The 14,672-nt window shown below is 37.5% G+C and overlaps 1 protein-coding gene across 1 annotated transcript; it reads right to left on the reverse strand.

Moving 5' to 3' along the window:
* Positions 1-1,875: 1,875 nt before the first annotated feature.
* Positions 1,876-14,523, reverse strand: MBLAC2 (metallo-beta-lactamase domain containing 2). Its single transcript, XM_016216179.2, has 2 exons — positions 13,700-14,523; positions 1,876-5,216 (listed from the first exon to the last, which is right to left on the reverse strand). The coding sequence occupies exons 1-2, from the start codon at positions 14,151-14,153 to the stop codon at positions 4,831-4,833; spliced, it is 840 nt and encodes a 279-aa protein (XP_016071665.1). The 5' UTR covers positions 14,154-14,523; the 3' UTR covers positions 1,876-4,830.
* Between the last annotated feature and the right edge of the window lie 149 nt (positions 14,524-14,672).

Genomic DNA, 14,672 nt, shown 5'->3' on the forward strand with positions numbered 1-14,672 from the left:
AATCCTAGCTGCCAGCGTTCTTTGAGCTAGGTTGGAGGCATCTGGGAGTGTGAACATTTAGTATACAGTCTTTTACTGTATAAGCCTTTACTTAATCCCTCTTTTTTTCAATATAGAACCCAAATTTAACAAGGTCTGGCTTCCTCTGAGTAGAGATCCTGTTTTACCCTCCCCATATAATAATCCTCTAGTCAGGAGCAGATCCCAGTTTTGTGGGGCCTGAAATTTATGCAACTTAGGGTCTTTAAGAGAAAGAATAAAAAGTATTGTGTTTTACAAATTAAAATGACCATTTAAACACATTTATTGGGCCCCCTCCCAGGGCTTTGGAAGGGGACCCAGCATATGCTAGGCCCTGAAGCTAAAGGTTACTTAATTTCATGGTAAATCTAAAGTAGCCTCCAACCGTTCCGGAGATAGGGACAGCAATTAGCTTAGTAGTGTAGAATTAGGGAGGGATTTGGTAGTCTAAATCATAAACATAATGTGAATCAAAAAGACTTTCACCCCAATTTCTAGGGTTACCTGGTACTATCAAGTTCTAAGCCTTTTTTAGGGGTTTTTTGTGGTAATAAGATTGCTTCTTGGCTTCCCTCATTCCTGTTTTCAGCTTTCTTGAGTTTACCGAATCAGTTTTCATTCATCTATCAGCTTTCTAGTGTCCAAAATGCTGATGCTATTGTCTCCTTTACCATGCTTGCTGTTCTTGTGAGTTTATGCCATTAAAAAAATGCCATTTTTGTTATTTTACTGAGTTTCAGAAGAGAGAAGTGTGTGCTCAACCTCCATTCTTAACTCAAGATCAGAATGTGCTAAATCACATTCCAAAATTGCCCTCCCAGCCCCCCAAAAATGGCTGGAACACTTTACACTCTAGCACCACAGCAAGAACATATCCACTTACCCTTGCCAATAATCTGTATTCTCAAAATTCCCCAATCTGGTTAGATAAACTATCTCGTTATTTAAATTTGCATTCCCCTGATTGCTACTGAGGTTTAGCATAATTTTATATGTTTATTGGCTCTTTTTGTTTCCCCTTCTATGAATAACTGTTCATATAACTTACCCATTTTTCTAGTAAGTACTGAAGGGTATCAGAACACACTACCCAAAATACCCCATTTGGGCATATTGATTGAGCTGAAGGCAATTGAGAAAAAAAATATATAGGAAGGGCTCTCTGACCCTTCTTTCTACCTAAAGCAGGGAATAAAATTTCCCATGAGAAAGGTGCCCTCCCTGTAGCAGGAAGAGAAGAACATTCTTATCACTAGAGACAGGGGCTGAAATCAAGATCAATCTGCATAAACAAACCTACTAAAATAATCCTTGTCTTTCATTAGTTCTTCCCATATATTCCCTAGTCACTTTCCAACAATTTATCATCCCAAGCCCGAACCTCTTTTTTCTGCCATGTCAGTCTCCACAATTTATCATTCTTTGTTAAAACGGTATGTAAGCTCTCAAGCCTATCTGCTTATTTGGGCTTTCATTTCTTATATATGAAGGCCTCCATGTATATGTAAAAATATTAACAACAAAATTGTATGTTCTGCTCCTGTTAACCTGTTTTTGTAAGTTTAATTGTAGGCCCAGCCACAGAACCTAAGAGGATAGAGAAAATGACTTTCCTCCCCATAGTAGTTTACTTTTTTCTTATTGAATAGTTTTTATCCATTGATTTGAAATGTCATGTTTATTAACTACTAATGGCTAATTTGGGTATTTTTGGTTTCTGGAGTCTGTATTCTTGCCCATCAATTTGACATCTGATTTATTACCAGCTTTTCAAAACTGCTCTTCATATAGGAAATATCCTTGCAAGAAATTAAATGGGAATTTGTTAACAGCATAAAAAATACCAATTAGAGATTGAAATAAAATGTCCACTTTAATACTGATCACACAAATGTTTACATTTATCCCAAAATTATGAGGACAACTTGTGCATGTCACATTCATATTACTATCCGTATAAGAACAACTATACATAACCATTTATTTACCTATACCAGGATAACATACAATGTTTTGTTTAAGACTTCTCAGTTAAAAGGAAACACTAAATAAGGAAAATGAATTTCCAAAGATTCAATTATTAACAATAAAATAAAAATTACTTCCAAATGTCTTACATTTTGACAACTTTGAATTATACTTACATGCTATCATTTCCAAAAAACATAAATTACAACAAGGGTCACTGTCAGGGTAATATATATATATATATTTTTTAAAGCTTTTTTTAAAATATGCTATTATGCTTTAACATCATTTGATTTGTTCTTGGCACATGTGGCATCTTGGAAAGTAAAAATACACTTGCCAATTTTATGTTATTGTGCAGGTATAAGAGAAAGCACAGTTTGGGAGGCAGGCAGACCTGTGTTCAATTACCAGCTTTGTCCAAAGTTGTGTTGTATGAGGCTGGTCAATTACTACTTGGCCCTGGGGCCAGGATTAAATTAAATAATGCACACTTTGAAATTCTTAGCATGGGCACTAAATGGACGATAGATGCTTTCCTCTATTTATTTATATTGAAGTAATAGTAAAATATCATAGTCTTATGTTTTGGTACAATCTGAAAAACTGAAAAAAAAATTAAAAATAAAATGAATGTTTTGAAAAATTGTACTTTTAGAAATAAAGCCTTCATCAGGCTTAAATATTTCTCAATAAAAATTAGTGCCTAGTATACCCTGATTTTAAAAAAAAGTATGATAGAATGGTCAATGGTTAAGGACTTTTGGTTTTCTTTTGTGCTACTGATATAAAAATAATGGCTATATTTAAGGCTCATTAAGTGATTATTTGTAGTTGCCCTGAACCAAATTTATATTCTTTATGTTGCACTATCAACTGAAACAGACCTACTGCCTTGAATGACTATCATAGAGAAACGCCCATGATATTCTACATTTGAACAATCATGGCCTCCTTACTGATTTTAAGTAAAGGTTCATTTGGTCGCATGCGGCAGTACAGCTTGTCTGTGATTAAGGATGATTCTTATATACACAATCACAAACCCCTTTCTAATGCTAAATACCTGGTGTTTGGAAGATCTAAGATTCCTGAAAATTAAATTGAAATTGTCATAGGGAAAAGCCTACTGTAGACAGCATCGCTTCCATCCCTGTCTTGAGTCTTTTTCTTTCCTACCCTGACCACCTAACAAATCATCCTTTTAAAATCTCACTCAAAAACCCCTCCTCCAGGAATCTTACCCTAATCAAATTTCACATTCCCTCCATTTATGTCCTGACACTCGTGTGTAATTTGTATCAACTTGAATCTGCATATAATATTATACATATTTTGTTTGCCTTCTACTTCCAGCTAGGATGTAGTCTCTTTGACTTTTTAACCTTCCACAGTGTTTAGCGCAATGCTGTGCATGCATGTATGTGACTGTGTGTGTATGCATTTGGGCGTGTGTGCACGTGTGTGTTGAGTGAATCAAAGACTAAAGAACCTGGGTGGGTGTAGGGTAGAAAAAGTTTCATAATTTTTCAGAAATCAATTGCTGGACCTTCCTAAAACTGAAAATCTGATTTCCAAAGCTATTTCAGTTTGGTCTTGGACATGTCAATAATAAAAAGGCAGTGAGAAGACTTTTTTAAAAACCTTTATGAAGTATTTCAAAAGGTTTTTAAATAAATTATTAAGAGCACCAAACCAAACATTTTACTAAACAGTGGTATAATCTTTCCTATAACTTTAAAAATGTAGACTTCATTTCACTCAAGACAAAGAATACTGAATAGGAATAGGTGTTGTGAATCAGGATTAAAAAGGCAATTCACTCTAAGTCAATATCTAATGCACATTTTGCAATTAATTTGAAAAGCCTTCAGTGGTACAAATGTATGTTATGTTAAGTAAAAGAAGGGTTTAGATCAGGATGTTGTAGATCTCTATAGTTGTTTTGATACTATAAAATATGACATATACTGAAGCTGCTATCTCACAAGAAAAATTTTGTTTATCATAGCTGTTAATATTAAAATAGGATATAATAAAAATTCTCAATGTGTATATTTTTCAGGTTTGCCTGACAGTGTCCTTTTAAGAAATCTGACAATTTGTAGTTAGATTACAGACATTTGAATTTCACTTTTATGACTGAAAATATTACACATACATAATAACAACAATATATAACATCTTTTTACTGAAGCACTCTGCAATTTACATTTAAAGCTTTGCAATAAAACAAAATTCATTGTACTTTTGTAAGTAAAATAACACAACATATAATGTATACAATAATTACATTAAGAATAAATAAAATGAAGCATAAAAATTCTGTATCATAATAATGGATTGTTTTAGCTGTCATTCTAAATCTTAGTTTATATGTTTGTATTGAGTTCTAATGTATTTTAAACCCAAGAACCTTTACTTTTAAATAATATACTAAAAATATCAAGTTTGGAGTATAAATGAAACACTCTTTATGTCCTTTTTCTAGGTCATCTAGGAAATAAAATAAGACAAATGGTGGGCAAGGACAGTTCTCTTACTACAAAATGCCTCCTTGCTTCTCCATATATTTTTATGTCACTTCTAGGGCAAATATTACACGATGACAGCTTTGGCAGATTATAATTGTACTTAAGAGGTTTATTATTTGGAAGAAAGAAAAAAATTAAACTAAGAACTTTCTTTTTTGGCTTATTCATTCTCAACCTTTTGTTTCTCTAATATACAACAGTAGTATAATAGCACTTTTTGAAATGCTGACCATGAATCATTTTAATCAGCACAAAGTGAATTTGAGTAATTTATAGAGTTACTCTAAATAGGTCATCAGTATAGGTACTAGGGTGAGGTCCTAGAATTTGTTACACGTAGGGCTAAACTTGCAAGAGATCGCATGGCAAAAGTAGAAACTTTGTGACATATCCCGGCTTTTGCAATATAGTTAGAAGCCAACCGAAAAAGCCTTTCAGCACCAAAGGTATTGAAGTGCCCAGGAAGCACCTTCTCTACCAGACCTCTGTCCACTAGTTCTATCAGACGTTCGCAGGTTCCAACATAGTCACTTATCCTGCTGTATGGGAGCCAATCAATCAGTGATCCGTCATACACAACGTCTCCACTGAAGAGGATCTTTCGGTCTTTGTCATGTAAGCAAATACTGCCCCTGGAGTGACCAGGCATGTGCATAACAGTGAGCTGTCTGTCACCAAGGTTGATTACATCCCCTACAAATGGAAACAGAGTTTAGAGATAAACATGTTGCATATATGACTTCAATTACCTAAAGCACAGAACATTACATCGTTTCAAAGAGGTTGGGAAGGGTGACACTTATTTTACTTTTATTTTAAAAATATCTTATTTTTTAATGATTTAAAAATAAGTTGCCTATATTTCATTTCTGTTGCTTGTGAGACCAGAGTTTGCTAAAGTGGGTACTGTGAACACTGTTTCTGCAGGTTGCTATGATACATGAGAAGAAGAAAAGAAGATTCTGTGGTCAAATAATTTCAGAAACTCTTCCAAGAAAATTGAGCAGTATTCTTTTCTGCAAGCCTTCTCAGAGCTTTTAATATGCTAATGTATATTGTGATATATATGAGGGAGATATGGTTGTACACTTTCTCAAATTCGTTTGACCACAAAGCTTTTCTTTTTCAGAACATCCATCTGAATTCATGAATGCTGCTCTAGTGAACATTATATTTTTGCCCCTTGTTTTGTCGCCTGTGGGAACTAAGGCTTGAGAAATTGGTACAAATGATGATGCTCTGGTGGTTGCCATTTCTGTGAGTAATAAACTGTCCTTAGTGTCTGTCTCAGGAACCTCATGTCTCCTGTCAGAATCCATGAAACTGGCAGACTAACTTACTAACTTGCAAGGGGGGTAAAATCTCATGCCCCTCCCAGTTATTTGATAGTGGGAGGAAACTGAGCTATCTAAGTGCAAAACTGCTATTTTACTGGTTTAAATAAGTACTAACCTATGTAAAGCATCATAACTGCTATCTCCAGTGCAAATACAACACAAAGAAAAAAATCAAAGAAAGACAGTTACAAAGTTAATAGAAGAATTAAAGTGTAATAATCAGGATTTATTAAACACTAAAGAATACAATAAAGAAGGAACAGAGGGATAATTAAGACATGAGATATAGAAAACAACAAAATGGCAGACCTAATGCAACTAAATCAATAATTACATTAAATATGCGTGGGATAAATACTCTACTCAAAGGCAGAAATTATTAGCCTAGATTTTAAAAAGCAAGACATATGTCAATCTATATAAGAACCGTAAGGTCAAAGACAAAAATTGGTTTGAAAAAGTTATATATAACATATAAATATTAATTATAAGGGAACTAGAATAGCTATGTTAATATGAGATAAAGTAAGGGTTATTACTAGAGAAAAAGGTACATTATATGAAGATATACATTAGGTCAATACATTAAAAAGTAAAAATTATAAATGTATATGTACCAGCAACAGAGACTAAAAGATGTTTTATCTAAACACTGAAAAAGATAACACTATCAAGAGAAATTAAAGACCTTAACAAAAGGAGAGATACTGCATGTCCATTCACTGGAAGACTCAAAATTGTTAAGATAGTAATTAAATTCAATTTTTCTATAGCTGCAATGTCTAATAGAACTTTCTGAGATTACCAAAATATTCTGTATCAACACTGTCCAATATGGTACCACTAGCTACATGTTGCTAATAGCACTTGATATAAGGCTAGTGTAACTAAGAAACTAAAATTTTAATTTCAATTTTAATTTCAATTTGTATTTAGATAGTCACATGTGGCTAATGGCTTCCGTAATGGTCAGTGTAGATCTATAGACTCAACAGCATCTCAATCAAAATGCTGGAGGTTTTTTTAAGAAATTTAAAATCTGACTCTAAAATTTATATAGAAATGCAAATGACCTAGAATAGCCAAAACAGTTTTGAAAAAGAGGTACAGAGTTGAAAGACTTACACTACCTAATTTTAAGAATTATAATAAAGTTACCATAATCAAGACAGCATGGTGCTGGCTATATAATATACATAATTAATGGAAGAGTCCAAAAAGGGACACTTACATATATGGTCAATGGATTTTTGACAAAGGTATCAATCAAGATAATTCAGTGGGTAAAAGGATAGTCTTTTCAACAAACTGGACTGGGGCACTTTGGGTATCCATGTGCAAACAAACAAGTAAAACAACTCTCAACCTTTACGTCACAATATTAACAAAAATTAATTCAAAATGGATCACAAACCTAAATGTGAGAGCTTCTAGAAAAAAATCTTTGTGATCTTGGGCTAGACACAGAGGTCTTATATAGACATAAAAAAAACCCCATAAAACATAAGGATAAATGACTAATTCGACTTCATCCAAGTTATAAAGTTTCTTGCTTCAAAGAACACTATGAAGAAAATGAAAAGGCAAGCCACACACTAAGAAAAAATATTCACAAATTGCATATTTGATAAAGGACTTGAATTCAGAATACATAAAGATCTTATACCACAATAATCAGAAAACAAAAATTCAATTTTTAAAAAGGAGAAAAGATTTTAATACATCATTTAACAAAGAAGATATTTGAATAGCAAATAAGTACCTGAAAATATGTTCAACATCATTAGTCATTAGGGAAATGCAAATTAAACCACAGTGAAATACCACTACATACTCACTAGAATGGTTTAAAATCAAAATTACTTACAAAATCAAGTGCCAACAAAGATGCAGAGAAACTGGAACCTTATATACTGCAGTTGGGAATGTAAAATGGTATAATTACTTTGAAAAACAGTCTGGCACTGTCTTTAAAAATTAGCGTACACTTACTATAAGACCCAGCAATTCTGTTCCTAGGTATCTATCAAGGGAAATGAAAACATGTATCCACACAAAGATGTATATGCAAATGTTCATGGTAGCATTATTCATAACAGCCCCAGACTAGAAAGATTCAAATTTCCTTCAACAGGTAAATAGATATGTTATACCCATAAATGGATTATTTCTAGGCAATGGAAAGGAAAAAATGATTAATAAATACAACAACGTGGATGAATCTCCAAAACATCATGCCAAATAGAAGATGGACACAAAGGCTACACATTATACATGGGTGGCAGAAGTAGATTTACAGTTGTATATGAAAGTTTATTCTTGTATTATTATTTATTAATTACTGTGTTATTTCCATATAAACAACTGTTAACCTACTTTTGCCCACCCCTGTATAATTGCATTTGTAGACACTTTTCAGAAAAAATAAACTGTAATAACACAAAACAGATCAATGGGGCCAGACTGGGAGCAGAGATTGTCCTGGACTTGTCTTGAATCCCAATAATTACATTGAGATGGGATCAGACACTCCCCAATTTTCCAGCATTCCAGTCATAAGGGGCCAGATTCCTTTACAGGATAATTGTTCCAGATTTAAGGTGCCTCTGGGGAATCACAAACCACTGCCACTTACTGTATGATTGGCAGGTAAAGAAATTATAGCTAAATTGACTTAATAATCAGTTGGAGACTGATTGTTTAGTAAGTATATAGAAAGGAGGAGAGTGAGGGAAGTTTAATTCTAGAAAAGAAGCTTTGGAGAATTATCAATGTAGAATCTTACTGATCTTCGGTTATGTCAAGGTGATATTCAAAATATTTAGCAACAGAAAAGACATAAGTGCCCACCTATCAACAGATACCAACTGTAAGCAATTGATAAGGCCATAGTGGTTGAATATCATTAGATCTGCCATTACCCTGTGGCTTCATAAATGCCTTCCATATGCTTATAATGCTCACATAATATTAACAAAGCTTTCTTACATGAACCAGAACTGCCCATGAAATGTACACACACACACACACAACCCTTCTAAGCACGCTTGTTAACCAGATTCCAGCCATACTGGAGTTCTCTTGGCTTCTCTTAATACCCTTTCTTATCTTGACATCCCCAACCTTTTACTTTTATTTCATTTTAACCAAAGAAGTATATGTACATATTTCAAATAAAATATTCCAGAAGGTCTTAAATGTAAGAAAAAGTTCTTTGACCCATTCCGGCTCTGTGTCCAATCCTGCTCCCAAGAGGCAACCACTTTTAACAGTTTTAGCTATTTTTTTTCTGGTAGTTGCCTCTACTAAATGTAGTTATCTTTAAATGATGTTTAGACTCTATTTCCTGATTTACCAACAGGTAAACTGTACTGATTTCATTCATGTATTACCATTTCTTGGTTTTCAAATTTTAGATATTACCTGATGACTTCTACTAAGAAATATAAGGATTTTTAGCTCTCTTTAATCCTCTCTCTCCACCCACGACCACCATACATGTATACATTTCTCATCTTCTCATCCTCCAAAACAGTAAGATTCAACTCTTCCAATGTGGAGCCCTCTATGCCTGGAGTACTATCATTGTCAGACTGTAATACTTCGCTGTCATTCTGATTTTTTCTTTCAGTTTTCTCTGGTTTTAGCTCTCTTGTATTCCATGCCTTCCACTTGGTTTACTCCCTTGTTTTGAAGGGAATAAATAGGATAAAGGTATATCTGAGTAGATTCTTAAGTAACAGCATGTAGGGAATACTTTTTTTGAGACTATGGTCATTAGTGGAATGGATGTAGAATTCTAGGTTGGAAATCAATTTTATTCAAATAAGGCATAGCACTTCTTTTCTAGCTCCAAAAGCATTATGACCTCTATAGATAACCTTTTTTAAGTTTCTGGAAGCTTGATTCCCAGTATTCTGAAATTTTACAATAATGGACCTTGGGTTGGATGTGTTTTCACCCATTTTGCTGGGAACTCTGGGTCCATTCAATCTGGAAATTTACATCCCTTAGCTGTGGAACATTTTCTTGAATTACCTGTACTGTGCTTTCCTTTCGTCTGCTTTCTTTAATTCTATCTGTGCTCCTATTATTCCAGTGTTGAATTTTCTAAACTGATCCTTTACTGGTTCTTTCCCAATTTTCATTTTGCCTATCTGCTCTTCTTGTAAGTTTTCAACATTATCTTCTGGATCTTCTACTAAGTTTTTTGGACATTTTAAGAGCCCTTTGTGTGTGTGTGTGTATTGTTCTGTCTGTTGCTTATTTTGAAAGCGTCCTATTGTCTCTTGGATATCTTGAATGCAATATCTTCTGTAGTCCCGATGATATTAATGATAGTCCTACCCTCTCAAGTTGCTTCATGCTATCTGTTTTAGTATTTTATCCTCCTTAGAGATTTCCCCAGATTTTTCATGCTCGGTTGCCTATTTAAGAGTAGGGGAAGAAAAGGCTACTTGAAACACAAGCATGGGGCCTAGTGACCTACAGGATTCACTGTAGAAAGATCAAGCCAAGCATTAATTAAAGATCAGCATCTTAGTTCTTTCTCTATGTCTGGCAGGATATCTCAGATAAGATTCTTTTAATCTCCTCCGGAGGGTGGGGTGGGGGGTAAAAGCCTGGCTTTTCTGGGAACTAGTAGGGATACACACACATCCCTCCTATTCTCTGTTCTGAGCCTCTGCACTCAATAGTACTTGGCATCCCTCAATCAAGAAACCTGTTTTACTCTCTCCAGAGAACAAACTAACTGGGTGGGCATTCACTTACAAATAAGGGTTGTAGAGTTTTAACAGCTTTTTAAATGGCTTTCAACCAATTCTACTTATTTTAGTAGTAATCTTCCCTTTGCCCCCACTAAGGTACCAGCTATTGCTAATTCCTTACAAGGCTCCTGCAGTGCAAACTGGATCATCTCTTGATTTCCCATTGCTGGAATAGGATAAAACTGCTAACTCAGTCATCATATTTAGTACTCTCCAGCATTCGAAACAGTTCCTCAGTCAGGCTGGATTTATACTTAAAGTGAGCAAACCATGGTCCCTTTATAGTAGTCTTAGTGGGGTTTTCTTGGAAGGGAGTCAAATGTGTTTGTTCAATCAGCTACCTTTCTGTAATCTTTTCATTTTAATTGTCCCCAAATGATTCAAGTCCACCTGAAACAACTGCTCTAATACAAAAGTAGGTTTAAAGTTGTGAGTTTGCAAAACAGAGTTTAGTCTTTATTATTACTATTTATTGTATTATTTTCCATATGAACAACTGTAACCTACTTTTGCCCCACCCTGTAAGTTGATGACTCTAGGCAAATTGTTTAAATATGTATAATAAGAGCCAAAATGCCTGCACTTCGTATCACTTGAATATTGTCAAAAATAGGCAAAAGGTGTGCCCATTCAAGAAGACTGTGCTATATCAATCAAAGGTTTATTGCTATCTTATTATAGGAAGATACTATTTCACTAGTAGTAGAGCGAGTTGTTTTTCCATCAAAGATGACGCACTGTATGATGATCTCTCCTTGTCCCTCATTTATAAGTCAGCTTTTGCATTACTAATACAGTTTACAGATTTATGTTTCCCCAATACAGATGATCATCAATTCACTTAAATGAAATGTAATAAAATAATGACTGTAGCTTTCTTATGTTCTAACCAAAACAATGAAGACTTTATGCTGTTCGGGTGTGTGCTGTTGATTTGCGTGTGTAACTGTGTATGCATTTATAATATAAATATTTTATATCTCCTTCCAGGCATCAGGATTATGATAATAGCAAGTTAGCAGACCACACCATTCAAAAGAGACAGGAAATTAATATTCCCCAGAAAAGAGAAAATTAGATACTACTCAAGAGTGTGAGGCATTCAACTCTAAAAACACACACAAAAAAACCCTCTTGATTTAACACAGTATTATCACCTTCAAAGTGTTTAGTTTTCTTTTCACACCTTCAAAGGCTTAAAGCACCACACAGGTAGCTAGTAGGCCCCTTGCAGTTCCAAAATGCTTTAATTATAATTATAAAGCTATAATTCTTCCATCAACTGGTATTCAGGAAACCTGGATTCTAGTCCCAGCTCTTTTCCAAAGTGGCTGTGTCCATGTGGCTATTCAGGGCTGCTGGGACCATTCATCCATAAAACAGTTATTTCCATCACTCTTTCACCACTGATTTTCTATTTCTGGCAGAGAGCAAACGTAAATAAAAGTAACTTATTCATTTAAACAAATATATTTTAAATACTAATGTCAATATTTTTTGGTTTGGATGCCAGAAAAATTTAGTCTGAATACCTGTCAACTGCATGGAAATCTTACCTCTAAAAGTATTAATTTTATCAAGCTATATAGTAATTAAAAGTACATTTAATGTAATGTCCTTTTACATTACTATATATTAAACAAATTTACATTAAATGTACTTTTCTTTCATCTCAAGTTGTTAGGTAACATAAGACTCGCATCTAAACCAGGTTTTTTAAAAAATCTTTAATGAAATCTTTAAATTTTTAATGAAAATACTTTTTGGGTGGGGTATGAGGTATAGAACGTGCTTTCTGTTTTTTTATATTTCAAGTGATCAGGATCTCATCTGTAAGATAAAATGAATTTTGTAAAATATTTCATTATTTGTCATACTGGTCAGTCATAAAGTGAGCCTTATTGTACTGCAGCAACTGGATTTTTCTACCTCATTGAAGAATGTTTTCACAAATTAAAGTGGCAATAAAAATGGTTTCAAGAATAGAATGGAAAAAAACGGGTTTCACATTCTACTCAGAATTACCAAAATGTATTTATGGGGTAGGATTTATATATGATCTGCATGCTTTGATCTGTTGTGCCTTGGTTCAAATCCTAGCTTTTGCCAGTCTTGCTCTGTATGCTCTGGGCATGCCATTTAATTGGGGGTCCACCAGCTCACTTCAAATGTGTTGCGAGGATAAAGTGAAGTCAACAAAAGTATTTTAAAAAGAATAAAGGAAATTAACATACAAATATTGCTCCTGTGTAATTCGCTCAATTATTTAAGTACCTGCATGGGGTTGGGAGGACTGGGGCCCTACTCTTATTCCATCAGTTTCTCTCTAAACCCCATCCTATCTTTCACAGAGCGAAAGAGGCCCAAGGATAACCTATACATTAGCCCATGGAAATAAGCTTCGTATTAATCTTTCTCAGGCCTTGTTTTCAACCAGACTGGGTATCTGTCATAGTGTAGACTCAAGACACATTCTACTTTTTGTGTACCCTATGGAGATTTTCCTCTGGTGAGGCCACATCAAGAACAGAAATCTATCTGGATGAGGAGGAGGCCCTAGCAGACGGGAACCACAGTTCTCTAATGGCTTTCTAAGCCTACAGGTGGGGACTGCTCACAGTCGATGGTCACGGAGCAGGTGAAATCAGCAGCCCTCAAAAGCACAGAGCATCACATGCACTCTGTGAGGCATCATTCTTTAAACGTCGTCTCGCTGGAAAAGCGCCTGGAAATGTCAGACAGGGTTTCGGGAAAAGAATGGAAAATTCCTGGTCAGAAGTGCAGCGCTACCGTACCTTACACGGGAAACTGACTAGGGGTGGGGCCGGCTTTCATTCGAGAACCCAGCGTTGCCACTCGGTGCCAGAGCTGGTCTCCGGTAGGGAAGGCTGCGATGGCCTCGGTTCTGGTAGAGTGGGCTTTTACTCAGGGACGGGAGGGGGGAAAAGTGGCGTTTCTGCGATGCGACAAGCCCCGTACAGTCACGCACATCTGCAACATGCATCCCTTGGGCAGTTTCTTCCCAATCCCCTCCCTTAATGAGAAAGCGCGGCCCGTGAGGGCCCATTACCATCCTGCAGGATGAGGCTGGGCTGCACCGCCTGCACTCGGAACTGCCTGGCCCTCCAGCCGGGGCTGGGCGCCCGCACCACCTCACTGTCGGACAGCCAGGTCACGGTCTCAAAGTTGTCCCCGCGAGCCAGTGCCTCGGCCTCGGCATGGTGCACGGCCACCCGGTCAAACTGGTAAAGGCCGCCGGAGTGGTCGAAGTGCACGTGGGTGGCCACGGCCAGCAACGGCCTGCAGGCCGCGTCCTCTTTGGCCCCGCCGTCCTGCAGGAGGCCGGAGGAGTACAGGTACTCGGGCAGGCTGCGCAGCCCCAGGCCCGTGTCGATCACCACGTCCTGCTCGGAGCCGCGCACCAGCCAGATATTGGCGCGGTTGCCCGACTCGTAGAAGCGTTCTTGAATCCAGAAGACGCCGTCGCCCAGGGACTTGTGGGCGTACCACTCGAGCGCCGACATGCTGGGCAGGGGTGCGGCTGGGGGCGCGGAGGTGGGCGTGTGTGCCTCCAGCAGGCTGTCCGGACTCGAGGTGCGGCGGCGGCGTGGGGCGACCTGCCCGCAGCCCGGGAGGAGGCGCAGAGCGAGGAGGAGGCGGGGATGGGATGGTGCGAGGAGCGGGAGGAGGGTGGGGAGAACTAGGAGGAGGAAGGGACGCGGAGACGCTGCCCGGAACGTCCGCCCGCACTCTCCCGCCGGGCCGCAGAGAGCAGAGGCTGCCCTGCCCGCACCGGGGCGCCCGAGCTGTCGCAGCCTCCGTAGCCGCAGCGCGAGGGCGTGTGAACGCGGGGGCCAGCGCAGCCGACCGCAGAGCTGGGAGGAGACACTCCCCCACCGAGGGGGCTCGGACTGCAGAGGCGCAGCGCCAGACGTGGGATGCACCTGGCCCGCCCACCCGCCGCGCGCGGGCTGCGCACTTCCACCGGCGCAGAGGGCCGGACCCAGCGGGCTGGCCGACTACGGCGCCCGCCAAGGGCTAAA

The sequence above is a fragment of the Miniopterus natalensis genome, chromosome 3, assembly GCF_054644295.1.
Source record: "Miniopterus natalensis isolate mMinNat1 chromosome 3, mMinNat1.hap1, whole genome shotgun sequence".
Classification (NCBI taxonomy): Eukaryota; Metazoa; Chordata; class Mammalia; order Chiroptera; family Miniopteridae; genus Miniopterus; species Miniopterus natalensis.